A 27,028-nucleotide genomic window follows, 5' to 3' on the forward strand; every position below is an offset into this window, starting at 1 on the left:
AATAATAATACACGCTTTAGAGTGCTCCCATGGAAACTGGTGGTGTGGGAGGTACCCAGCCCTCCGTATGTTTGATGGGTCATTGTGGAGTTTTGAGCAAACAAGGTGCTTATTCCCCAGGTTTCCTCAGCCCACACCTGCTAGTGTCTATATCAAGGCTTTTTTCATTTAGTTTCCTGCTTCAGCCCCTGGAGATTTTTGGGTAAGAGACTCCTCCTGAGAGAGTGGGAGGCAGCGTGCTGAGGGTCAGCACAGTTACTGGCTGGAGCGGCCTGGTGGGGCGATGGCTGTTACACTTCCCTGCATGTTCCTGCATCGTTTAGCTTCTCACCAGGAACATGTAGTATTTCAAGGGTTTTTAATTCAGTACAGCCAAGGAAGGGGAATAACACGGAAGCGGGGAAATAGCTGTAATTCACCCATTTTCACTCTGACCCTTTGGATTGCACTATGTACATAATCTGCAGCCTCCTTTTTCCTCTTAAAGATATAGCAGGAACATTTCCCCCACATTTTAAAAACCTAATCACAAAGATTATTCTAGGTTTTACGTAATACCCCATTGTATGGATGCACCGTAATCTACTTAAACACCAGTCTAACTGGGCACTTCGAAGTTTCTGATGTTTTTCTTCTAAACAATGTGAAAACCTTTGTGTGGAACTTTGGTGCATTTTAAGTATTTTCCTCAGGATAGGTGCCCAGAAATGAAGTCACTAAAGCAAGTAGTGTAAGTTATGAGTATATATGGACAAATTTTTCTTTCAAAATCTTTGACCAGTTTTCACAAGCAGAGGACAGGTGTCCAATTTCAACAGTTCTAGCCACAGCTGGGCAGCCTCTCTTTTAACTTTTCTAATTTGTAGAGGTGTCTCTCATCTCTTAGCTCCTGCCCTCCCCGCTCCCAGGGACCCAGCAGTGGTGCTGTCATGTGGTCCAGAAGTCCCCGCTGGTTGCCCAGATCCATAAAAACTTACATTTTCATGAAACATAAAAAAAAAAAAAAATGAGCAACGGCGCCACACATGGATACGTGACGTATACAGAGGGCACGGGCAGGAGTGGTGCCAGGCTACTGGGCAGCCACAGAAGGGGAGAGAGAGGAGAAGACATTGGAGTCTACTTCACATCATTCAGAAAACGCAGTTTCGGGTTGAATAGGCTTAAGTGTTAAAGGCAAAACTATAACATTTTTAGAATAAAGGAGGTTATTTTTCCTGGCCTCCAGTTAAAAAGATTTTTCAAAAAAGACTCAAAATGCACTAACCGTAAAGGAAAAGATTAATATCATCTAGCTTATGAGGAGGAACTTCTGTTCACTGAAAGACACCATGAAAGGTGAGAAGACAATTCACAGAATGGTGGGCAAGAATTATGATTTATAATATATCAGTGACCCCTACAAGTCTACAAGAAGAGGGTTGTCAATTCAGTAGAAAAATAGGCAAGTGATTTGAGAACTCACCATACAAAATATGAGGAGCAAATACACAAAAAACAGTGCTCAGCCTCATTCAGAACCAAGGGAATCAAAGGTAAGATGGCAATGAAGATCTATTAATTAGATTCCTAGTATCACTACCCCTACTATGACTACCACAACAAACACACACACACACTCACACCAGATGGGCAAGACTGAAACTTGACAATACCCGAATGTTAACGAAGTGGCTGGGTGGGAAGACATTGCTGCAGGATGGCTACTCATAGGTCCAATTCTCTTGGGAAAAACTGGGTTAAAAAGCAGTTAACCCTCGCCCATTATCACAGCACTTCTCAGGATCCTCAATGCCTATGTGAAAAAAAAAAATCCTTTTTGAAAAATAACTTTGCACTATCTAATAAAATTGAAACTACGTTATAATCTATGACCCAGACATCCTGTTCCTGGATCCGATCTGTATGCCTGTGCTCCTGGGTACATGCACACAGATGTCCACAGCAGCATTACTCATGACAGCCGGCAAATGGGAGCCCCCCAGTGCCCATCAACAGCAGGACAGATAAATAGTGATCATTCTACCCTCAAGGAATCAGCGAACCGCTGCTGCGCAGAGCAACGTGGGCAGAACTCACAGCTACAGTGTGGAGAGTAAAGAGAAGCCAGACACAACCAGTCTGGCCAGTCCGTAAGGCCTGCAGGTACACTGTCTAGGGAACCTTGTACAGCAGAGGAACAAAAAGCTTTCCCTGCTTCCCTCCCTTCAACCACCCGTGGCAAAGCCCCGACGGTGAGCGCCCCACCTGCTTTGGCCTGTGGAAGGAAGGAGTCCTAGACTGAGATGACGTTAAACAGCTTCCAGAGAATCAGGCTAGTTTGCATCTTGTTAGGCGAATGGGCAGCCAGTCTTATCAGCTCCACACTAATTCAGACTAAGATATTAATGATTGATACCCTAGTCCAGTGGTTCTCAACCTTCCTAATGCCATGACCCTTTAATACAGTTCCTCATGTTGTGGTGACCCCCAATTTCATTGTTACAAAGTGAACATTATTAAAGCATAGTGATTAATCACAAAACAACATGTAATTATATATGTGTTTTCCGATGGTCTTAGGCGACCCCTGTGAAAGGATCGTTCGACCCCCAAAGGGGTCGAGACCCACAGGTTGAGAACCGCTGCCCTAGTCTTACAGGCATTTGCTGAACCCAGTATTCTCCAGCGTGCCCTAGAGTGTTGGTCCCATTGTAAAACATGTTTGGAAACTGTTTACCACACACCCCTCTTGTGGGTTCACCATTGCACAGGCATTGAACATCTGAGAAGTGCTGTGATAATGGACCAGGGTTAATGCTTTTTAATCCAGTTGTTCCCAGGAGAATGGGACCTGTGAGTTACCATCCTGCAGAAGGGGTGCTGTGTGGAGCACCCTTTGGGAATCACCTCTTGGCCAGGGAGCGGTGGTCCACTGGGGTTTTCACAGCAATGGGGCTTTGGCAGGCTCTAGGGAGGTGGGATTTCTGGCGAGATAGTTTGCCCCTTTCATGGATCTAATCCGCATTTTTTTCTTCCTCCTTCCACTAATTTGTCCTTTTCATGCCCTCCCCTCCCCTCCCCACCTCTGTTTCCGTTCAGGAAACACAGCTTTGTACTGTCTGCACAATCTTGGAGTTCCTCTTTCACATGTTTTAGGCGGCCAGATTAGGGTTTGGAAGTAAAGTAACAACTAGGAGGAGTCTCTACCATGCGAGAAAGCCAGCGAGCCCAGCTGGCCCGCATCGTTCAGCCAGGCAGGCGGGGAGATGGAGGAGCCGGCACAGGCCATTCCTCACCGCCTGCTCTCTCGCTGTGACTTTATGTACCTGGGTGGCACCCACACACACTCACAGCAACGTATAGTGTAGGGTTTTAATCGGCACCAGCTAATCTAATCATGCCGTGCCTTACCTTTTTTCACTCATCATTCTGTTTTAAAGAGCAACCAGTTGACACAGTCAGGCGTCACCCATTATTTTAGCTTCTGTATGCATCCTATGAATACACCGCCGTGATCCCCCATCTCCTGCTGTGGACGTGTGGGCTCTCTTACTTTCTGGCTGTTACAAGCCATGCTTCAGTGAGCTTCCTCATCATCTCCCAGTGCTCTCATGGAAGAGTGACTCCAGGGAGCATTCCTAGAAGTAGACTTGCAGGGTCGTAGACCACATTTTAAGTTCTCTAGATACTGCCAATTGTTTTCTAAGGGGTTCCTGCCAGTTGTCGCCACAGCAGCTGTTTCTGAGGGTCACCCTTGCCTTACATCTTCGACACACTTTGCACCTTGAGACATTTTCATTCTTGTCAGTCTAATGTGTGAGATATTGTCTCATTGCTTTCTTCCTCCTTAAATAGCCACATATGTCTGTCCTCATATGAATATATCATAACTTATTCAGCCACTCCCTATGGTTAGACACCCAGCCTGTTTCCCTGTGTACATTTGCTCTTGTTTTTGGTGTCACAAATGGTGCTGCCAGAAGCAGACTTGTGCCAACGTCCTGATTTGCTGGTGTGCCGGGGTTCTTGTTCCAGCATCTAGAAGGGTTCAGCAATCTGGAGAAGGTTGTGCGTAGATTAAATAGGAGTCCAGAGATGAAATATAATTTTGAAAGGCATTTGGGCGTCAGAGGAGCCTTGTTTAAAGGAAACTAAGAGCTCCTTAGGCTCAGGACCCCATGCTTTTTATTAACACAATTTGTTCTGAGGCAAGGCAGAGATATACACTTCAAAGGGTATACACAAGCATTGTCAGAATTAGGGAATTAGCCTACAGCTGTTCAGGTGTTTGGCCAGAAGGAGGCAATAACATGTAGATTAAGATGCCCTGAGCTGTCTGGCAGCCAAGCAATCATCCCTTTTCAGGTTTGAGGAAGTGCCCTCAGCCATTCCCAACCGGTGACTACATGTGTGACTCAACCCTGTTGAGTCCCCAAGTTCCATCAACCTTTTGATGAAACTCTTGAAATTATGACATGCTCGCATTGGCTTCCGGCACTGGTGCTGTCACTGCCGTCATGAGTAGCCAGAATCAGCACTTTCTTTTTAACATTTGTTTTTATTAAATTCATTGGGTGACATTGGTCAGCAGGATCATATAGGTTCCAAGTGTACATGTCTATGATACATGATTGCATGTGTGTCCACTACCCAAAGCAATTTTCATTTTAAGAAATACTGACAGCCCTGGCCAGTGTGGCTCAGTTGGTTGAGTGACTCCCTTGCACTGAAAGGTTGCACATGCCAGGGTCGTGGACTTGGCCCTGGTGAGGGGCCTGCAGGAGGCAGCCTATTGATGTTTCTCTCTCATATCAATGTTTCTCTCTCTCCCTCTCTTCTCTCCCTCCCTCTCCCTCTAAAAATTTATTTTAAAATCTTTTAAAAAAAGAAATACTGACAAAAGTTATGTTGCAAAATTGTATAATTTTCAGTCCCACCAATTGTCTATGAAACTATGCTTTTACCCATACTTTTGCCAAAAGTTGGTGACATTGGTCTTTTACATTTTGACGATCTGCAACTCCCTGAGACCCACTGCCTCCCCTGCACAGGGAGCTGGGGCTCTCCGCCTCGCCTCCGCTGGGCACTGCCTAGGGAATGGAACGTGGCTTCCCTCTGGCCTGTGCACAGCGTTATCATTCGTCTGTCATGGCTTTTCTCTCGGGGTTTTTAGTTCTTTCTTTTCTAAACTACACATATTGTTTCTCCTTTATAACTGTTGGGTTTCTTGCTTTGCTTAAGAAGGCCCTCCCACCCCAAAGTTACATAAATACTAGATTTTTGTCTATTTTATAATTTTGTTGTTATTTTTTAAACTGTAGGCCTTTATTTCATCTGCCATGTATTTGTACATATGGTGCGAAGTAGGGGCCAAAGGTCTCAGTCTCGTTGATTACCTAATATATCCCTCCCTACTGCCCTGGGCCACACCCACGTAGCCAGTTCCTGGGCTCAGCCCCACTTGTAGCCCCTGACCTCGTGGCCTATGGAAGCTGTTGATCTCTCTGTGCCTCAACCCCCACGGTCTGTGAAATGGATGAAATAATAGTCCTGCCAAAACCGGTTTGGCTCAGTGCATAGAGCGTTGGCCTGCGGACTGAAAGGTCCCGGGTTCGATTCCGGTCAAGGGCATGTACCTGGGTTTCGGGCACATCCCCAGTGGGAGATGTGCAGGAGGCAGCTGATGGATGTTTCTCTCTCATCGATGTTTCTAACTCTCTATCTCTCTCCCTTCCTTTCTGTAAAAAATCAATAAAATATATTTTTAAAAAAATAGTCCTGCCTCACAGGGTTTGTGAGAGAATTAAATAGGTTAAACCACGAAAACACATAGAAACGGTATTTGGCGCACAGAAAGCACACAGTAGGTATTAGCTACGTCGGTATTATAGTCACATATTTTCTTGGGTCTGCTTCTGGACTTTGTGTGCTACTTTATTTTTTTATGCCACAGCCCAGCATCATTTTTTATTGTCATATCTTTCTAATATATGTTACTAGTTGCTCTGTTATTTCACCGTTTTTTAAAAGATTTTCATGATGGGAACTGCTCTGGGTTACACGTAGATTGTCATGTGCTGGCATTTTAGTGACAGTCCATCTGTCCACCTAGGACCCAGTGTGTCCTGCCACCCGTCGAGATCCCGTGCGATGTCCTTCAACAGAATTTAGTTTTCTTCATGCAGTTCTTTCTCCTTTCAAGTTACTTTGTAGCCGGAAAACTATAGCTTGCACAGTTCTGAGTGCGGTGTTTTTCTGTTTGTAAATAAGTATTGCTGCATAAAGATAAATTACTGGTTTTTAAATGTTTACCTTGTATTGACACCTTACTAAACTCTTCTATTGGCAGTCATCATTTTAATGAGTCTCTTTAGTTACCTAGTTGTTTGATCATATTACTCAAGTGATGATAATTTTGTCTTTTATTTTCCACTAGAGGCCTGGTGCACAAAATCGTGCACTGGGGGTGTGGTCTCTCAGCCTGGCCTGTGCCCTCTCGCAGTCCGGGAGCCCTCAAGGGATGTCTGACTGACACCCATGGGGAGCGGGCCTAAGCTGGCAGTCGGACATCTTTAGCGCTGCCACAGAGGCAGGGGAGGCTCCTGCCACTGCCACTGTGCTTGCCAGCCATGAGCCTGGCTTCTGGCTGAGCAGCACTCCCGCTGTGGGAGCACACTGACCACGAGGGGCAACTCCTGCATTGAGCGTCTGCCCCCTGGTGGTCAGTGCACATCATAGCCACCAGTCATTCTGCCATTCATTCGATTTGCATATTAGCATTTTATTATATAGGATTATATAGGATGATTTACACTACTGATACATTGTTCTCATTGTGTGGCTGAAATTCCCCAAAACAAGTAAGAATAGTAATGATGAACATTCTCTCTGGGTCTTGATTTTTGATAAAATACCTTTGATATTTTTGTTTATTTATTTGCTTGCTTGTTTAAGATTAGACTTGTTCTTGTTTTCAGATGAATACTCTCACTATATTTAGGAACTTCTCGGTTCATTCTAATTTCATTTTGTCTGACTGAACTTGTTCAATGAATTTCCTCTGAATGGCTATGTACTTGCCCCACACCCACCTACTCTCCTGCCCTTCTTCCAGAAGCTTTTGAGCTTGTGGGAGCATCTCTCTCTTATCTCTCTCCCTTCATCCTCCCTCCTCCCTTCTCAACCCCATCTCTCTCTCCTCTCTCTTTCTCTCTCTCTCTCTCTCTCTCTCTCTCTCTCACACACACACACACACACACACACACATTCTTTTCTCCAACACTTTGAAAAATAATCAGTATATATCTAGGTAGCCTTTTTCTGCCAGGTCTTACTCAGAAAACAGAACATGCTCTACGACATGTTTGCTCTAAGAGAGACCACAGGTGGGTGTGGGGCAAGCGCATGCCCTTTCTGTACCTGTGACTCTGAGAGGCTTCCGGGCCAGGACCACCTGAGAAACAGGAGGGTTTTTTGTGACGGTAAAAGGGACTCAGAATTTAATAACCCAAATCTCAAGTTTTACTTTCCTCTCATAAGAGAGATGAAAAAGGAAGGAGAATTAGGGATGTAAATGGAAGAGCTGGAATCTCAGGATGTAGACTTGGGCATTTAAATAACTATAAGATCTTGCTCCCTGCCCTGAGGAAACAGATAGGGTTTGTTTGTCAGGTTTTGTTTTTCTCTATAAACAAGAAGAAAAGTCAAATTTCAAAAAACCACACAAACGTCCAGTGCTGCGGGGTAAGTTTCAAGGGCACCAGGATCTGAGAACGTTGGCTGGGAAGGTGCATGGCCTGTTGTAGGGGACCTGCTGTGATTATAAAATCCCTGCACCTGCTATGGCAGCTCTCTGTGCCCGTGGGAGCGGCAGGCTCACTTAGCCACCCGCCACCACCGAACCTACTGTGACCATCACCACTGTGACCACCGCACGCAGTTCAGGGTGCGCTGAGCCGCTGGTGGGACCGTGGACGCCCAGGTCAGGCCTGGCAGGGCAGCCACAGGTGCCCACCACGGCCGCTCTGTGCCAGGGAGAGCACTGGGAGGCCTCGCTGCTCAGCGCCTCCTCTTCTGATGTTTTCTTTCAGCCCCTTTACACAGCGTGCAGGCCCACCGTTCGCTGCCTCTGGCTGTAAGCGCAGTCTCGGGTTCAGGGCCTCAGCCCCCGGGTGATGCTCAGCACAGTGGCTGCGGGGGACCTGGGGAGGGGGAGCAGTACCTTGCTGGACGCACAGCAGCTGTCATGTGTTGGCCTGGGGTGGGCATGTGCTCAGGCACAGGGGAGTCTCATGCTGAGGCGCTTACTCCGAGTTCTTCTCCTATCGCCTGTCAGGTGGATGGAGTGGAACCCTGGATTCCCCTTGAGTATCGACGCCAAGTGCCACAGGGATTTGCCTCGCGACATCCAGTTTGATAGTGAGAAAGGCGTGGACTTCGTTCTGAACTACTCGAAAGCGTAAGTCTAGGCGGGCTCCAGACATCGGGCAGCTCCTCGGTGGCCAGGGCTGCAAGGGGGTTAGGGAGCAGCTCAGCCCGGCATCTCCTCCCAGTGCCTTTGATAGGGTCTTGGTCATAGAGTGGGTTCACGACGCACAGTCACAGGGTACCCTGTATGAAAAGTTACAACCGGAAGACTCCCGACACCAAACGGAGCTGTTTCAGCCCAAAGCGGGTTCTTTGATTGGAATGCCCGGCCCCACCCATGTCTCATCCTCTCCACAGCCAGCTCCAGGCTCTCCCCTAGGGGGCAGGGCTCTGCTGTCAGAGCGGCCACCAGGCCGCACTCCCTGGAGTTACTTTTAAATTTTTTGTTTACACTTTATTAAATATTTTATTTTATTGCAGAAAATAACATAGTTTCTACATTTCTTTTTTTAAATTTATTTTGTTAATCGTTATTGTTGAAAATATTACATATGTCCTCTTTTTTCCCCCATTGGCCCCTTATAATCTGCCCCTACTCCCCACCCCAGGCCTTCACCACATTGTTGTGAAGTTATGCATATATGCAGACAAGTTCTTTGGTTGATCTCTTCCCACCCACCCACCCACTCACCCCGCTTTCCCTCTGAGATTTGACACTTTGTTCCATGCTTCTATGTCTCTAGATCTATTTTGTTTGTCAGTTTATTTTGTTCATTAGATTCCACATGTGAGTGAGATCATGTGATGCTTGTCTTTCTCTGACTGGCTTAGTTCACTCAGCATAATGCTCTCCAGGTCCCTCCATGCTGTCTCAAAGGATAAGAGATCCTTCTTTTTTACAGCTGTGTAGTATTCCATGGTGTAAATGTACCACAGCTTTTTATCCGATCATCTACTGATGGGCACTTGGGCTGTTTCCAGATCTTAGCTATTGTAAATTGTGCTGCTTAGAGGTGCATATGTCCTTTCTGACTGGTGTTTCAGGTTTATTAGGATATATTCCTAGAAGTGGGATCACTGGGTCAAATGGCAGTTCCTTATTTAATTTCTTGAGGAAATTCCATACTGTTTTCCATAATGGCTCCACCGGTCTGCATTCCCACCAGCAGTGAAGGAGGGTTCCCTTTTCTCCACATCCTCTCCAGCACTTGTCATTGGTTGATCTGTTGATGGCAGCCGTTCTGACAGGTGTGAGGTGATACCTCGTTGTCGTTTTAATTTGCGTCTGTCTGATGATCAGTGACTTTGAGCATTTTCTCATGTGTCTCTTGGCATCTGTGTGTCCCCTTTGGAGAAGTGTCTGTTTAGGTCCTTTGTCCTCACCATCTCTGGTGTTATCTCACTATGGGGCCCAGGAAGGCTTCACAGCAGGGCATCTGGCCTGGCCTTGCTCCTGGCCAAGCAGACACAGAGAAGTGGGGCAAGGATGCTGGGGCCGAGAGTACCATATGCAAAGTCAGGACATGGCTGGGCTTTTTCACAAAAACAGGCGAGTTGTGAAATTTCTCGATGGCATCAAAGGAGGAGCATCTTACGTGTTTACTCACTGCTCACTGTTTGCGGTCTGAAGCGTGATTGCAGGTGGCTAGCAGGCTGATAAGGGAGTGTCCTCTTTAAGGGAAATGGAGAAAGAGAGCTTCCTTCCCAGCAGAACAGGGCAGTGCAGAAATGTGACTGAGTTTGGGAGCATGGACCAGCCTTGTGCCAGGATGAGGGTGTTCGGACCCTCACCCACTATGCGTTTCCCATCCGATGAGATTGGATGGGTAGCTCCTTGGAGGGACACCTTCTCCCTCACCCAGACCCCAGTCACCTTCCTGGAAAGGCAGGTGAGTGGCGGCTCACGAAGTTTTGTGTTGGCCCTTTAAGAGGGTCTCTGAATTTCCAGCTATCTCTCTCTAGCAGACAGCAACCCTGCTGCTTTCCACAGCCAGATGTTATGTGGGCACCGTTCTCAGTTCTGGTGCTCTGGGATGGGGAGCCCAGCTTGGGGTTCCATCCGGGGTTCTTCTGTCCAGACCCCAGCACACGGGCGGGTGGCCCCAAGACCATGTGGTTAAATCCCCTAATGGTCTGATGGGGAAAGAGCACCAAACCCATGCCTGGCAGCCTACTCTGCACTGAAGGTTCCTGGTAGAATCCACAGACCCAGGGCCTGCTCTGTGCCCTGAGGCTATGCCACAGCAGTGTCATTCTGCCCATGGCTAAGCGCAGTCCTGACTGTGCAGAATTGGAACTGTGGCTGAGGTCACCAAAAAGGCTTTCCACATTGGGCCTCTGCCTCTGGGCAGCCGGTTTCCACAGCACTTCTGAGTAACTGCAATGACCCGTTTCCTCCAGGCCACCTGCTCTGCCTGGGTCAAGGCCAGCCTTCCTCAGTATGCTTTACGCCCTGCCCCCCTCCACCCCCCCCACCCCCCCCCCAAACAGCAAAACTGAAATGGAAAATGAAGAAGCTGTTAGGAGGGAAGGAGCAGGGGACGTAGAGGAAACGAGAGCGCCTGCCTCCTCCAGGCCCGGCCAGCAGCTCGGTGTACCTGGCCATGCTGTGCCCTGGTTGTGTGACCTCGAACAAGCTGGGTGCCCTCTCTTGGCGCAGCTTCCTCTTTTCCCAATAACAGATCTTTAAGTCCCTTGTATCAAGTTGTCTGTAAGTACATAGAAATATTTATCTCCAGAGGCCATGCAAATATTTTCCTCCTAACTCCCCTTCTTCCTGGATCTGAAGCTTCCACTGAGCACGGCCACACCCACCCTGTTCCCAGTTCAGAGGCCCAGCTGGAGAGACTGTGACCACTCCCAGGGAGGAATGGCTGGACTATGGACTGTGACTCACCCCCGGTTCCCCACAGGGTGCAGTGTCCAGCACCTCTTTCCTGGCACCATCTGGCACTAGGCCAACCTCAGGGCAGTGGGGACCGTAGGGACTTGGACAGGCCTCCCCTTCCCAGAAACAAGTCCTTTCCACACTCAGACTGACTCTGGATGCCACAGGAGATGTGTTCCTCTAGCTTAACAAGGGCTTCTGTACCCAGGGATTTACTAACAGGGAAGCTAGAAGAAGGTGGCGAGGGAAGTGGTAAGGCCTTCCTGGGCCTCAGCAGCCTGCCTACTGGAGTGGAGGCTGCAACAAGCATGGGTGTCAGACAAGAAAGGGTGTAGGACAAGCATGGGTGTAGGACAAGCATGAGTGTAGGACGAGCATGGGTGTAGGACAAGCATGGTTATAGGACAAGCATGGGTATAGGACAAGCATGGGTGTAGGACAAGCATGGGTATAGGACAGGCATGGGTATAGGACAAGAATGGGTGTAGGAAAGCATGGGTATAGGACAAGCATGGGTGTAGGACAAACATGAGTGTAGGACGAGCATGGGTGTAGGACGAGCATGGGTGTAGGACAAACATGGGTGTAGGACAAACATGGGTGTAGGACAAACATGGGTGTAGGACGAGCATGGGTGTAGGACAAGCATGGGTATAGGACAAACATGGGTGTAGAACAAATGGGTGTAGGAAGAGCATGGGTGTAGGACAAGCATGGGTATAGGACAAGCATGGGTATAGGACAAGCATGGGTATAGGACAAGCATGGGTGTAGGACAAGCATGGGTGTAGGACAAGCATGGGTATAGGACAAACATGGGTGTAGGACGAGCATGGGTGTAGGAAGAGCATGGGTGTAGGACAAACATGGGTGTAGGACAAGCATGGGTGTAGGACAAGCATGGGTGTAGGACAAGCATGAGTGTAGGACGAGCATGGGTGTAGGACAAACATGGGTGTAAGACGAGCATGGGTGTAGGACAAACATGGGTATAGGACAAACATGGGTGTAGGACAAATGGGTGTAGGACAAGCATGGGTGTAGGACAAGCATGGGTATAGGACAAGCATGGGTATAGGACAAGAATGGGTGTAGGACAAGCATGGGTATAGGACAAGCATGGGTATAGGACAAACATGAGTGTAGGACGAGCATGGGTGTAGGACGAACATCGGTGTAGGACAAACATGGGTGTAGGACAAACATGGGTGTAGGACAAACATAGGTGTAGGACGAGCATGGGTGTAGGACAAGCATGGGTATAGGACAAACATGGGTGTAGAACAAATGGGTGTAGGAAGAGCATGGGTGTAGGACAAGCATGGGTATAGGACAAGCATGGGTGTAGGACAAGCATGGGTGTAGGACAAGCATGGGTATAGAACAAACATGGGTGTAGGACGAGCATGGGTGTAGGAAGAGCATGGGTGTAGGACAAACATGGGTGTAGGACAAGCATGGGTGTAGGACAAGCATGGGTGTAGGACAAGCATGAGTGTAGGACGAGCATGGGTGTAGGACAAACATGGGTGTAAGACGAGCATGGGTGTAGGACAAACATGGGTATAGGACAAACATGGGTGTAGGACAAATGGGTGTAGGACAAGCATGGGTGTAAGAAGAGCATGGGTGTAGGACAAGCATGGGTATAGGACAAGCATGGGTATAGGACAAGCATGGGTATAGGACAAGCATGGGTGTAGGACAAGCATGAGTGTAGGACGAGCATGGGTGTAGGACAAACATGGGTGTAGGACAAACATGGGTGTAGGACAAGCATGGGTATAGGACAAGCATGAGTGTAGGACGAGCATGGGTGTAGCACGAGCATGGGTGTAGGACAAGAAAGGGTGTAGGACAAGCATGGGTATAGGACAAACATGGGTGTAGGACAAATGGGTGTAGGACAAGCATGGGTGTAGGAAGAGCATGGGTGTAGGACAAACATGGGTGTAGGACAAATGGGTGTAGGACAAGCATGGGTGTAGGACAAGCATGAGTGTAGGACGAGCATGGGTGTAGCACGAGCATGGGTGTAGGACAAGAAAGGGTGTAGGACAAGCATGGGTATAGGACAAACATGGGTGTAGGACAAATGGGTGTAGGACAAGCATGGGTGTAGGAAGAGCATGGGTGTAGGACAAACATGGGTGTAGGACAAATGGGTGTAGGACAAGCATGGGTGTAGGACAAGCATGAGTGTAGGACAAACATGGGTGTAGGACAAATGGGTGTAGGACGAGCATGGGTGTAGGACGAGCATGGGTGTAGGACAAACATGGGTGTAGGACAGCATGGGTGTAGGACAAATGGGTGTAGGACAAACATAAGTGTAGGACAAATGGGTGTAGGACGAGCATGGGTTCAGAGCTCTTCCTGCCCTATGAGGGGCTGGGATAAACGTGATGATGATTCCAGCCATGGACAGAAGGATGCTGCCAGCCTTATTCCCTAGCTTTAAGATGCTAAGCCTACAGTGTGTGGCCGCCACTGCCCTGCTGTGCTCCAGCACCTCTGGGCATCGCAGCATCACAATAACCCGCAGGCAGCTTGAGGAGGATAGAGGCTCACAGAGGTCACCAGCCTTGTGGCCCCAGGCCCCTCTCCCAGGACAATCAGTCCAGAGAAAGGCATTTGCTAATCTGGAGTCTGCAAGCCAGGTTCACTCTGAAAACACACACAAACTTCAGTCCTCTCCTTCCGCTGGTCAGGGATTGCCTGAGGAGGCCTCGGGACTCTCACACCTTCCCCTGATGATGCTCAGACAAAGACAGCCCACCTGCCTGGGAGACAGTCCTGGGGGAGTGCTGGGCCCTCGCTAGACTCTTCCCTGGGGAGGTTACTGGCTCTGCTTGGCTCTGCTGGGGTGGAGTGGGACGGGGCTCCCACTGGAGGAGCACCTCTGGCCTGGTCCCACGGCCCCAGCCTCTGCCACCCCCGCAGACCATGCTCAATGCTGCCTGGGCCCCTCTGGTGCCAGGGGCACGGGCTCGGTGCTGAGCAATGCAGCCCCGCCTTGTAGCTAAGGCAGCAGGTGCTCGCACAGGTGCATGTGCATGTAACCTCCTTCGGTGCTGCCCAGAGCGTCACAGGGCCAACCTGGTCTGCAGAAGGGGCAGCTTCCGTGAAATTGAAGGAGGAGTGGGGTTACGCTGGGCGAGCCTTCAGGGTATACTCGCCCCATACACTCAGGAGCGGAAAGAGGCACGCAGGGTGTTGCAGGGCAAGCCACACATGCAAAGGCCCTTGCTTGTGTCAGGACGCACAAAAGACCGAGCTCGTGAGGAGGCTGAACACTGGAGGAATAGGCAGCAAGCACTGCCAGAGGGGAGGGACGGGTACCAGCTTGTTACTCTCAGCCATGCGTGTGTCAGAGAGAGAAACTGAGGCAGAGTGTGTCACCATGAGCACCGGGCAGACCCCCCACACCTCTGTGCCTTGCTTGGCTTCTGCAGGGCAGCCTGGGAAACCCCGCCCTTGCTCTCCGCCTTTCCCAGGCCCATCCCAAACCTGCCTCCTCCAGGAGCCCCTAGGATGGCTCAGAGCTCCCTCCGTATTGCCTACAGCCTGCACTTGTCATTTATCAAGCGCCCGTCCTGGGTTATTTTGCTATCCTATGTAATGAGCACTGCGAGACTGTCCTTCTTAGCACCAGGCACAGAGCCAGGGTTCAGTAGAAAGTAAACAAGGGTTAAACTCAACTGAACAGCTAATCCCCCCAAAATCCAGGAGACTAGGTAGAGCAGCTGCATAGGCAATTTGGCCTCTGTCCCTGGAAGCTTGCACTGAGCGTGAATGAAGGCATGAGCGCAGACGGAAGCATGCATGCGTGGACAGAAGCATGCACGCACAGGATTGGAGGCACCGCACACTGTCCTCCATGGCAGGCAGCCACGTTCTCACCCGGGAGGTGCAGGAGGGAGAGCATTGGGAGGCATGGGTGCCAGTTTCGGTCCTGCTTCTGCAAGGAGTTCTCCGCGGGAGCTGCCCTGGGCGCGAGTCCCCGCTGCGCAGGCGGGATCTAGAGGCTCCGTAGGCCAGGGTGTGAGGGCCGTGCTGGGAGGCCGCAGCCCTCATGGTGATGCTGTGCCCTGTGTGCAGGATGGAGAACCTCTTCGTCAACTGCTTCATGCACATGTTCCAGTCGTCCTGGAGTGACTTCGCCGACTTCGAAAAGATCTTTGTCAAGATCAGCAACACTATTTCTGGTGAGTGTGCCTCGGGGGCTCTCATGGTGCTGGGGAGACTGCCTGGCAACGGGAAGGGCCGCCGCCCTGCTCCAGCGAGGCTGGCCTGCCAGGCCCGGCGGCCCCGGCCTCCCCTCGCCCAGGCCGCCACCTGCACTGGGCAGTGTTCCCTGGCGCTGCACCTTCCGTATTCCCACCAACGGTGCGCGAGCTTCCAGTCTCCACACCCTCACTGTTGCCTTTCGTTTAGCTTCGTTTTGTGTAAGACATCTGACAGGTGTGCGGTGGTTTTGACTCCCTGATGGGCCCAGTCACTGAGCGTTTCTTCCTACACCTGCTAGCCATGTGTATGTTCTTTGGAAGATTGTCTGTTCAAGTCCTTTGCCCATTTTTTAATTGAGCTATTAGTTTTCTTTTGTTGAGTTGCAGGAGTTCCTTATGTATCTTGTACGTTAACCCCTCATCAGATATATATATGCTTTGCAAACACTTCCTCCCATTCTGTAGCCTGCCTTACACGGTGCTGTTTCCCTGCTGTGCAGTTTTCAGGTTAATGCAATCCCATTAGCCTATTTTTATTTTTGTTCTTGAGAAAAGGGTGCCCAGGAAACTTCTAAGGGGCAGCTCAGGGAGGGCAGGAGGTGCCACGGCCTGACCCAGTGATGGGCAGGGGGTGGGCAGGCGGAGCCTGGGGTCAGCCAGCTCTCTAGTGCCTGGGAGAGGGGACCCGGCAGGGCCCAGGCTGCCCGCTGAGATCTCAGGTGGTGCCACGATTCGCTTCTCTCCTCCACAGAGCGGGTCATGAATCACTGGCAGGAAGACCTCATGTTCGGCTACCAGTTCCTGAACGGCTGCAACCCCGTGTTGATCCAGCGCTGCACCAAGTTGCCCGAGAAGCTCCCGGTGACCACGGAGATGGTGGAGTGCAGCCTGGAGCGGCAGCTCACCTTGGAGCAGGAGATTGAGGTGGGACCTAGTTGGCTGCAGACAGTGTCCAGGCCAGAGGCCCAGCTTAGATGGCCCGGTCACTCTGTCCCAACAGAAACCACTTCCTGTTGGCCAGCGCCGATGGCCTGAGGCCTTCACCCTCAGACCCCTCTGCTGGGCTAAGAGTGAAAGCTGCACCAACAGCTGCTTCCTCCCCCTGGGCGTCCATGGGTCTGCCTTGTCCAACGCAGGATGGGGAACTGACAGGGAGGTGGCTCCATGATGCTCGGGTCTAGGAACATAATGTCAATATTTTCAACGTCAATATCAACAATTCAGAGCTCCCTCTGACTTGGGCCCATAATGGGCTGGGCATCACATTATTACCCACCTTGCACAGGTGAGAAACCTGGTAAAGGAACAACCCTGCAGCAGAACAAAACAAAGAAGAAAACATGGACTTTTTGACTTTCTAATTTGAAATGTTGGTGTCATCTGCTTCTCCCCACCATGCCCTCCCCCACCCCCACCACCAGCCCTTGCTCCAGCCTTCACCTGAGGGTCGACCCTCTTCAGTTCCAAGACAAACCTAGTCTCAGCCTCCATGGTGGGTCTGGCGGGACTCAGCGTCAGCACCTTCCTTGCTGGGGACTGAGCCCCAGGAATGACCCTTGGTCCCCCAGGTGACTCGTGGCCTTCTGCTGTGTCCAGTCACCCATCTTGCTTGCTTAGCTCGCCTTGGGGCCCCAAGCAAAGAGGGATGGTTAGCGCCATCTGTGGACAGATCTGCCAGCCCCACCCTACCCACCTGCCTCTGGAGGGCTGCCTTCCCAGATGCACCCCAGGAAAGGCCCCCGCCCAGGGCAGGCAGTCCCCGCCACCCCACTTCCCGAGCCTGCCCGGCCCCCGGACACCACCTGGTCACATGGGCGGCTGACAACAACCCACGGCCCATGCAGGCAGCACATAGCAGCTGCCCCTGTAGATCAATTGCTGGGTGTGTTAACTTGAGTCAGTGCTGTAGGTTTCAAACTTCACATCAGAGCATCTCAGGACCTCGAAAGGCAGAGAATCCTCGAACTGGGAGGCACTGAGCAGCCTTCTGCGCACCTGGCACCCCGCAGGGGACAGCCTCTGCTCCGGGTCCCTGCCATCTCCGGGGCAGGTGGGTTGTACCCATCTTTGTCACATGGTCATCTTTCCTGTGAGCGATGGTCTGGACACTCAGCTGTGGTTCGGTCCTGAGCAGTCGTCTCACAGCCACCACTGGCTGGAGGCGTCCACACAAGCCACCCATCGCCCACAGCACGATTCTCAATCCCCTGAAGCAACCACTAAGGCCCTGACAAGGACGCTGACCAAACGGAGAGGACAGGGCATGGCACAGGCAAGAGCACCCATGTCCACAGCGGGATCCTAGAATGTGGAACGGGGAGACAGGTGGCTCCCTCGCCTTCCGGAAGGATGCCACCGAAGCCCAGAGAGGAGGTGGCTCAGGATAACAGAGAATTGCCCCATCGAAGGCCCAAGCCCCAGGCCTCCTGGCTCCCAGGCCTCCTGGCTCCCATCACATTAACTAACCTGGGTCCTCTCATTATTTGATTGGCAGCCGTGCCCTGTGTAGTACTCACTGATGGTCATATCTGCTTTCAAAGTCCTTGTCCAGCCCATCACAGGGGCCCAGACAGCCCTGTGACCCACCAGCCCCCCTGTCTCCACCGTCTTCTCCAGGGGTCCCGAGGAGCCCAGCCACACACTCTCCTGGAACACCCCTCTGCCCTGGTTGGCCAAGTGTATGACCCCCGACCCCGTCCCACTCCTGCCCTGCAAGCCTCACTGCAGATGCTCAGAGCTCATCGCTGGTGCCACACGGCAGCGGGGCCCTTCGTGTTCACAGAGGAGGAGGATGGCAGCCGGGCTCTGAGCTCTCGGGTCCTGGGTGCCGCTCAGCCAGGGTTCGTGACGGCCTGTGCAGTGGCCACTACGACCTCTGCGGGCGGAGTGGTGCACACGCACTTCCCTAAGCTCCTCACCTCGCCACCAGCTCCGACAGGGTCACTGAGCCCACCACTCCTGCAGACCCCCGCCCTGCAGCTCCCCCGGGCCCCAGGAGAGCACCCCCCGCCAAAGGCCCTGTCTTGAACCTGTAGATCCCTGCCTGCCTCTGTAGACCCCGCCCCTGCAGAACCTCACACCCCCAAAGACACGCCCCCTTTTCTGCTCTCCCCCAAGGGTGACCCAGAGTGGAGTTTGCCTGGTTTTGAACTTTATGTGTCTGGAATCCTGCGCGGACACTCTGTTATTGGACTCATCGATTTCATCTAAACCAGTGGTTCTCAATCTTCTGGCCCTTTAAATACAGTTCCTCATGTTGTGACCCAACCATAAAATTATTTTCGTTGCTACTTCATAACTGTAATGTTGCTACTGTTATGAATCGTAATGTAAATATCTGATATGCAGGATGGTCTTAGGTGACCCCTGTGAAGGGGTCATTCGACCGCCAAAGGGGTCGCGACCCACATGTTGAGAACCGCTGATCTAAACGCTATCAGCTTTCTTCTCATTAAACTGTCCCCCTGGCGGCCTCTCCGCGTCTTCCTTAAGGAGCAGGAGACTTCAGTACAGCAAATGCAGCCGGGCACTGCCACGCCCTCACCTTGTGAGGAAGCCTCTGCAGCCTGAAGCTCCTGGCGTGAGGCAGCCCCTGAGCTGGGGCACAAAGAACCACAAACCTCAACTCCCTGAGCGAGGGGCCCCCCGGAGGGAGCTACCGTCCCTCCCTCCGGCCTCATTCCAGGGCCCGTCTCTGGCCGACCCTGATGTGGACACATTTCCTCTCGCTCCTGCAGCAAGGGAACATCTTCATCGTGGACTTTGAGCTGCTGGACGGCATCGATGCCAACAAAACAGACCCCTGCACGATGCAGTTCCTGGCCGCGCCCATCTGCTTGCTGTACAAGAACCTGGTCAACAAGATGGTCCCCATCGCCATCCAGGTAGGCCCCCGCCCCTCCTTCCTGGGGCTTCCCCCTCAGCAGACAGGGCTCAGGGAGGCAGCTTGGGTGGCTCAATCGAGCCTCCAGGAGCAGGGGCAGCTCTGCCGGCGTCTCCTAAGGAGGTAGAAAGCTCTGCCAGGCAGGTGGCAAACAAGCACCAGGGCTTCCTGCCAGGCGTGGGGAGCGCTGTCCACGGGCCAGGGAGGGCTCCACTCCCCAAGACCCCCTTGAGGAATTCCTGGCAGGGTGAGCTGTCTGCAGAGACCTGCCCTGGGATAACACTTCACCCCAACCTGGGTAGGGCCCCAAATCACAGTGTCAACAGGGGCCAGGCAGGGGAAGCTGTGATGTGAGTGGGTCACTGAGCCCCAGGAGGCAGCATGGAGCCTGGGCCAGGAGCCATGCGGGCCTGGGGCCGTCTGGGGGAGGCGGGTGGGGGTAGAGTTTCATCCCTCCCCTTCCTGGCTGCCCTCTGCTTCCTCACAGCACCAGCATCTGCGACACTGGGAGCTGGTGTCCAGCCAGCAGGAAACAACAGCAGGTGGGACCTGGCAGAGGTCCTGGGGGTGGGCTGCCCAGGGGCCCATGGTGGACAGGCCGACAAGCATTCAGCAAACAGCACTTTGAGCCGACCCGAGCCTGACATTGGGGCTAGAGACGTCAGAGGCACTGATTCTGCCAGGTGCTAACCACATGCCAGGACTGGCCCTAAGGGTTAACCCACGCGGTCCGCAATCCCTCATCCTCCGTCCTGAAATCTGAAAAGTTCTAACACTGCTAGGCTTTTCAAAAATTGGCAGCAAATTCGTTGGTAGCAAAACTCGCTCTGAACCAATAGGAGAGGCTATTAAAGGCTTTGTCCTTTCGATGTGAAATTCGTATGTCACAGCAGGAACATAATATATTTGATTGTAAAACATATGTTGCCCAGACCTGGGTGGGGGAAAGAGGCGTCACACAATGAAGTATGCGCACCGCTAAAGTCTTAACAATCCCGCGTGCGGAAACATTAGCCACCAGGGCTTCCAGGAAGGACCTGCCTCTAGTCATGTAATCATCGCTACACCCCTGCAAGGTAGGCGGACACTATTGCTAGGGGCCGTTTACCTCAGAGAGGGAAACTGAGGCACAGGTGCGCACAGTCAGAAGCAAGGCTGGGACTCAGGCCAGTGCCCCCCTGCCCCCCTGCCCTCCCGGTCCTGGGCACGTTTCCTGCGGGAGCTTCCCGCCGTCACAGAGAAGCGCTGTGCACACGGTAAGGGACCGGTGATGTAAGAGGAGTCAGCAGCCAGGAGAGCAAGGAGGGGCCACTCCCCCTGGTGCGCCCCAACACAGCCGGTGCCCCAGGGCCCTCGGGTGGCCTGGGTTGGGGCCTGGCTTGAGGCCCAGCTCTGCCTCTTGCTTACGGGCCACGGACCTTGGGCAAGTCACAGGATGTCCCTGAATCTCTTCCCGCTCCTGACAATGGAGACTTTGCAAACTATGAAGAACCGCGCAAATGAAGGCCAGAGAGTAATACATTCAAAGTCTGCTTCTGGAAAAGCCCCTCTGAGGCTAATGAAAGAATAAGAAGAGCAAAAATATACAAGATTGGACAGAAGAGAAAGGCGATCACAGGTTTTTAAAAAGAGTAATGATGTGGCAACAAACTTGAAAACCTGGAGGAAATGGGTAAAAACCAAGCAAAACACAAATTACTAGAAGAAGTTGTAGAAAATCGGCCAATTTCCAGCTAAGCATCTAGAAAGCTGGTTCAGTGTCTGGACGGGTGAGAGGCCGTGTGATGAGCGCTGAGTTGCAGGCGCCGTTAGACGTCGCCGGGGCTCCCAGGCACATGGCCCGGCCTTGCTGCGAGGCTGGCCAAGACCTGCTGCAGCGGGCAGGCCCCGGGAGAGCCGAGGGCGCCCACGTGAGAGGCTCTGACCACGGCGTTTCATGCCCACGACGAAGAGCGAACGCAGCAGTGTCACACGTGACCATGGTCACAGCCATGCGAGTGTATCCCAGATGCCTCTGTATCGGCCTAATTCACACGCCTACACGGAAAACATTCTGGTTGTACCAACTGAAACCGAAAGGAAATGGAATAACACGACTAAAATTAAAATAATAATAGAAAGAAATTACCTCCATGTGATGAAGTCAGGAAATATTCATTAAAATCAGAAACAAGAATGCTTAATAGACAAAGTAGTTAAACTAACGGAAATAGATACAGGGGACAGACTGCCAGCTGCCAGAGGGGAGGGGGCTGAGTGACAAAGGTGAAGGGATTAAGCAAAAACCAACAACTCGTAGACACACAGCAGATGGTGACTGCCAGAGGGAAGGGGGCGAAGGGAGGCAGGAGAGGGTGAAGGGGATAGAGGGTGATGGAGGAGACTTGGCTTGGGTGGTGGATACACGTTACAATGTGCAGATGATGCCGGCAGAATTATACACCTGAAACCTGTACAATTTCATTAACCACGGCCACCCCAATGAATTCCATGAAAATGAAAAAATCAAAAACACAAGAATGCTGACATCACCATTGTTATTTAACATTGTCCTGGATGTGATAAACAAGAAAATAAAATAATAAACATGTAAAAAAAAAACCAGGGAAGACTAACTATATTTTGGTGAACTTAGCCTAAGAGACTCTAATTTTTTAAAAAGCTGCTAGAATTAGTAAGTTAATTTAGCAAGGTGTCAATAAATGTACTCCTCAAAAACACCATTAGCTTTACTCCATGCTAACAATAATAAAATATATTACCCATATAAAGAAATGTAAACATCTCATTAGTAATTTTATATTATTTTTATGTTGAATGATAATATTTTAGATATATTAGGTAAAATAAAATATTATTAACATAAACTTCACCTGTTTCTTCTTACTTTCATTACTGTGGTCGCTTGAAAATTTTAAATTCTGTTTGTGGCTTGCATTATTTTTCTATTGGACACTGCTTCTTTTGAGAGGGAAGCAGGGCATTGCCTTCCAAAACCTTCAGTATGACCTTGAGGCGCCCACTCGGTGCTGCCCCCGCATGGCAAGCAGCTGGGTCACTCAGCTGTAGCCACACTGAGCTGGGAGGCCGCCCGCCCAGTGAGCCAAGCTCCACTGGCCCAACCCTCACCTGCTCCGGCAGCTGGAATGCCACTCCCCAGTCTTCAATGTTGTGGTAAATGTCCCCCCTCCAAGCCTGTCCTCTCTGAAAGAGGAATAACGAGCACCTACCTTGCAGACTCACATGACACATGCCGAGGGGTCCTGAAGCTGAGCAGTGTGATGATGCCATGACTATTGACATGGGAGCAGCTAAGAGCCAGTGGCCTGGCAAAGGGGAGGGACGCAGGGAGGGGTCCCACGTCAGCGGCCAGACCAGGGAATTAGGGGCTTTCTTTTCAGGCGTTAGGAGGTGACTGCGTGTTTTTAAAAAATTGGCATATTTCCTTTTTAGAAAAAATATCACCTTGGCCCAGTGTGGAGTAGCAACTGGAGAGGGAAGACAGCCTGGTCTCTGCTAGGGAGGCACTGGCCAGAGGTCTGGACTAAAGGGACAGTGGCCTGGGACACTGCATCGTGAGGGACAAGAGCCCTGGGAACCAGAGGCGGGTCAGGGCAAGCAGGGAGCCAGGAGCAGGCCCTGAGGCAGATCCTGGGGACAGAGCATTTACGGGGAGAGCAGAGGAAGGGACGTGCAGGAGACCAAAGGCAGCGGGAACTGAAGGAGTGAGCGGTGGGAAAGGCAAGAGGGGTGAGGGGGCCGGTGGAAGATCCAGCATGTGCCCTGAGCACTGAAGGCTGGTGCCTTCGCGCCCTTATTCACGGCCCCCGATAGCCCTGTGAGCGGAGCAGATACTGTCCCCTTATTCCAGGTGGTGGCACCGGGGCTCTCGGAGGCTCAGGAAGTTGCCCCGGGTCCCACAGGTAGTAAGCGATGTAGCTGGGACGGGAAACAAAGCCTCCTGAGCCACCTGCTCTCCCCCAAGATCCTCCCAGGATTCAAAAGTCCCTGTTTAAGAAATTCAGTCAGAAAGAATGTATGCAGCCCTATGGTCATAGCAGCACAATTTACAATAGCTAAGACCTGGAAACAGCCCAAGGGCCCATCAGTAGATGAGTGGATAAAAAGCTGTGGTACATGTACACCATGGAATACTAGGCAGCAGTAAAGAAGAAGGGTCTCTTACCCTTTGAGAAGCATGGAGGGACCTGGAGAGTGTTATGCTAAGCAAAATAAGCCCGTCAGAGAAACACAAGTATCACATGATCGCACTCATTCGTGGAATCTAATGAACAAAATAAACTGATGAACAAAAAGACCCAGAGACATAGAAGCATGGAACAGACTATGGAATCTCAGAGGGAAGGCAGGGGAGGGTGAGTGGGAAGAGATCAACCAAAGAACTTGTCTGCATATATGCATAACCCATGGACACAGACAATAGGGTGGTGAAGGCCTGGCGGGGGGGCGGGGGGGGGAACGAGCTAGAAGGGGTCAATGGGGAATAAAAGGGAATATGGAATATTTTCAACAATAAAGATTTAATTAAAAAAAGGAATCCAGAATCCTCTGGAATTTCCTGAGCAGCCGGGCTTTCCGGGAGCTATGGTTTGGGATGAAAGATTAAGCATATTTTCTCTCTTCTATGTCCCAGCTCAACCAAGTCCCAGGAGACGAAAACCCCATTTTCCTTCCTTCGGATGCAAAATATGACTGGCTGCTGGCCAAAATCTGGGTGCGCTCCAGTGACTTCCACATCCACCAGACCATCACCCACCTCCTGCGCACACACCTGGTATCCGAAGTGTTTGGCATCGCCATGTACCGCCAGCTGCCTGCCGTGCACCCCATTTTTAAGGTACAGCAAGCTACTGCCTCAAGGGGGTGGGGGAGAGGGTTTCTGGATGTGGAGGGGCAGCAGGGAGGGAGGGAGGGGCCTGACTTCCCCACAGGCCTGGCTTGGAGGCCAGCAGACAAGGATCCTGGAGAGGTGTTCTGGGGGCGGTAATGAGTGCTGAGCGCCTGCTGGTCTCTGAGGACACGGGCCTGGGGCCTGACATCCCGGTGGCACAGGCGGTGAGACCCCTTTGAAGAGGCAAATGAGATCAGCATGACCCTAGTCTGAGCCCAGGTGGCAGCCCCGCCACTGCCCCTCTGTCCCTGTCAGCGCTGACTGTTAGGGTGGCTGCAGGCTAAGAATATTCCCACCTGCCTCAGTTTCCCCATCTGTATAATGAAGATCAAAGAGTGCACCCGCCTCCTAGGGTCACTGTCCGCATCAAAATAGTTAACGCATTTAGAGCTTAGAACTGCCTGACGCGGAGAGGAGCTCCACACGCATTGGCCATTTCCACCTTCGTCACTGTCTCCATCGCTGAGCGTCTCCGCTGCATCAGGCGGTGAAGGCCAGGGCCCACCTGCACTTCCTCCCCCAGCCCTCGTGCCACCCTCCACAGCGGACTGGTTGGACTGGACGCGGGCGGGGTGCCGAGGGTCCGGGGGCTACAGAGGGGCCCCGCCCAGCATCCTCTGAGGCTCCCTCTCCTCCCCCAGCTCCTGGTGGCGCACGTGCGGTTCACCATCGCCATCAACACCAAGGCCCGGGAGCAGCTCATCTGCGAGTACGGCCTCTTTGACAAGGTGGGCGCTTCCCTCCCGCCCCGCACAGGGCAGCCCCCAGGCTGGCGGGCAGCCACTTACCCAAACCTGCACAGGTTTCCTCTAGGCCCCCAGGGGTGGAGGGTGCAAGCTGGAGGCAGCAGAGAGAGGGCTCCCAGGCTCTGTGCCAGTCCGGCTCCTTCCAGCTGGCCTGGGCGAGCTCTCCCTTTCTGAGCGCATTGCCTGCACCACCAGGTCTTCCTCCCACGTGTCTCCCTGTCCCTCCCAACCCTCCCCTCCCCACCTCGGGCAAGTGGGTGCAGACCCTGCCTCCCCGCACCCACTCCTCTCCTCTTAGGCACTAGGGACCTGCCGCCCCCTCCCACCCTCTGCCCTTCCCGGCCATCAGCGCTCCCAGCTCATTTTCCTCCCAGTGGTGTCTTGGTCCCTATTGGTCCCTTACATTCTCCCAGGCAGCACCTCACTCTGTTTTGACCCCACGCACACCTCCCACGGCCTCACCAAACGCAGGTTCTCTCCTCCCTCTCCTCACCTGCAGCCTCACCCCTGACCTCCCTCCTTCCCACCTCCCATTAGTGAGCCGCCAGATGGTCCCTAAGGTTGAGCCACTGTTTAGGTTGCAAAAGACAAAACCCAAGTCAAACCAGCGGAAGCTGGAAAGGAGAGGTACTGCCTCATATACCTGGACATGTAGGGGTGCGGGAGCCTCCGACCAAAATGGACAGGGGCTCAGAGTCCCCAGGCCCAGGCACACTGACTCCACTCCCCTGCCCCCGCCTTCGCGCTGTGTTGGCCTCACTCTCCCAGGGGCTGCCCATGGTGGGGCCGGGACCATGGCTGTGAGCTCCAGGCTCAGGCTTCCACACAGTGACCACATGGCACGGGGGCAACTCTGAGCAGTCCCACTTGGGTCAAACCGCCCCTGGGGACCCACACCTGGCACCCGGCACCCGAGCCCTCCTTGGGAGATTCTGTGGCCCTCTGCCCGTGTGCGTGTGTGTGTACACGTGTGCATGCCTGAGAACACGTGTGCATGCCTGAGAACACGTGTGCCTCTATCTTAGCTGCTGGGACGAGGGCGCTCCCTCCCAGGTCTCTCCCTCCCTCCCCTGAGCACAGCACAGCCCTCCGCAGCTTGTGCAGGGCCTGGGGGCTGGTTTCTGCCCCTTTCTCTCGGCCACAGATTGGTCACCAAGAGCACTCCTTGGACTCTGGGCAGCCTGTGTCCCCATCTGCCAGCTGTCCCTGCTGCCCTCCTCGTTGTGGGAGCCGGCCCCTCCCTCTGCAGCTGCCCCCAGGCTCCCCACACACCTGTCCATCAACCCCTGGCACAGAGGCTCCTCCTGTAGCCTCTTCACTGGCTGCCCTGGCTTCTGGGAGTTAAATACCCCTCCCACCCAACCTCACAGGACGTGGCTTTGGCCCTCTGTAGGCCTGGCCACTGCTCAGCTGAGCACAGTTAGTTACTTCTGGTGCTCTGGGGCCGGAAGCTGGAGAGGGGGCGCCGGCCTTGGCTCACAGCACTCTCTCTTCCTCCCGCTCAAGGCCAATGCCACAGGGGGCGGTGGGCACGTGCAGATGGTACAGAAGGCCATGCAGAACCTGACCTACACCTCCCTGTGCTTTCCTGAGGCCATCAAGGCCCGGGGCATGGACAGCGCGGAGGACATTCCCTACTACTTCTACCGGGACGACGGGCTCCTGGTGTGGGAAGCCATCAGGGCGTGAGTGCATGCTGGGCTGTGGGACCACTCTGTGTGGCTGGAGGGGGCCCTGGAGGAGGAGAGGGTTCTGGAGGAGGAGGGGGCCCTAGAGGTGGAGGGGGACCTGGAGGAGGAGGGGCCTGGAGGAGGAGGGGCCCTGGAGGAGGAGGGGCCCTGGAGGAGGAGGGACCTGGAGGAGGAGGGGCCTGGAGGAGGAGGGGCCTGGAGGAGGAGGAGGGGGCCTGGAGGAGGAGGGGCCTGGAGGAGGAGGAGGGGCCCTGGAGGAGGAGGGGCCTGGAGGAGGAGGGGCCTGGAGGAGGAGGAGGGGGCCTGGAGGAGGAGGGGCCTGGAGGAGGAG

General features: G+C 52.7%; 1 protein-coding gene across 1 annotated transcript in view; it reads left to right on the forward strand.

Moving 5' to 3' along the window:
• Positions 1-27,028, forward strand: part of ALOX5 (arachidonate 5-lipoxygenase) — a 47,507-nt gene that overhangs the window by 13,400 nt on the left and 7,079 nt on the right. The window contains exons 4-10 of the mRNA XM_070433156.1: positions 8,318-8,440; positions 15,338-15,444; positions 16,217-16,389; positions 19,203-19,349; positions 24,003-24,206; positions 24,902-24,988; positions 26,513-26,691. Coding sequence (XP_070289257.1) covers positions 8,318-8,440; positions 15,338-15,444; positions 16,217-16,389; positions 19,203-19,349; positions 24,003-24,206; positions 24,902-24,988; positions 26,513-26,691 — 1,020 coding nt within the window. The remainder of the gene's footprint in view (positions 1-8,317; positions 8,441-15,337; positions 15,445-16,216; positions 16,390-19,202; positions 19,350-24,002; positions 24,207-24,901; positions 24,989-26,512; positions 26,692-27,028) is intronic.

This window comes from Myotis yumanensis, unplaced genomic scaffold, assembly GCF_028538775.1.
Source record: "Myotis yumanensis isolate MYYU_CA2020_CCGP unplaced genomic scaffold, mMyoYum1.0.hap1 SCAF_13, whole genome shotgun sequence".
In the NCBI taxonomy this organism is placed as follows: domain Eukaryota; kingdom Metazoa; phylum Chordata; class Mammalia; order Chiroptera; family Vespertilionidae; genus Myotis; species Myotis yumanensis.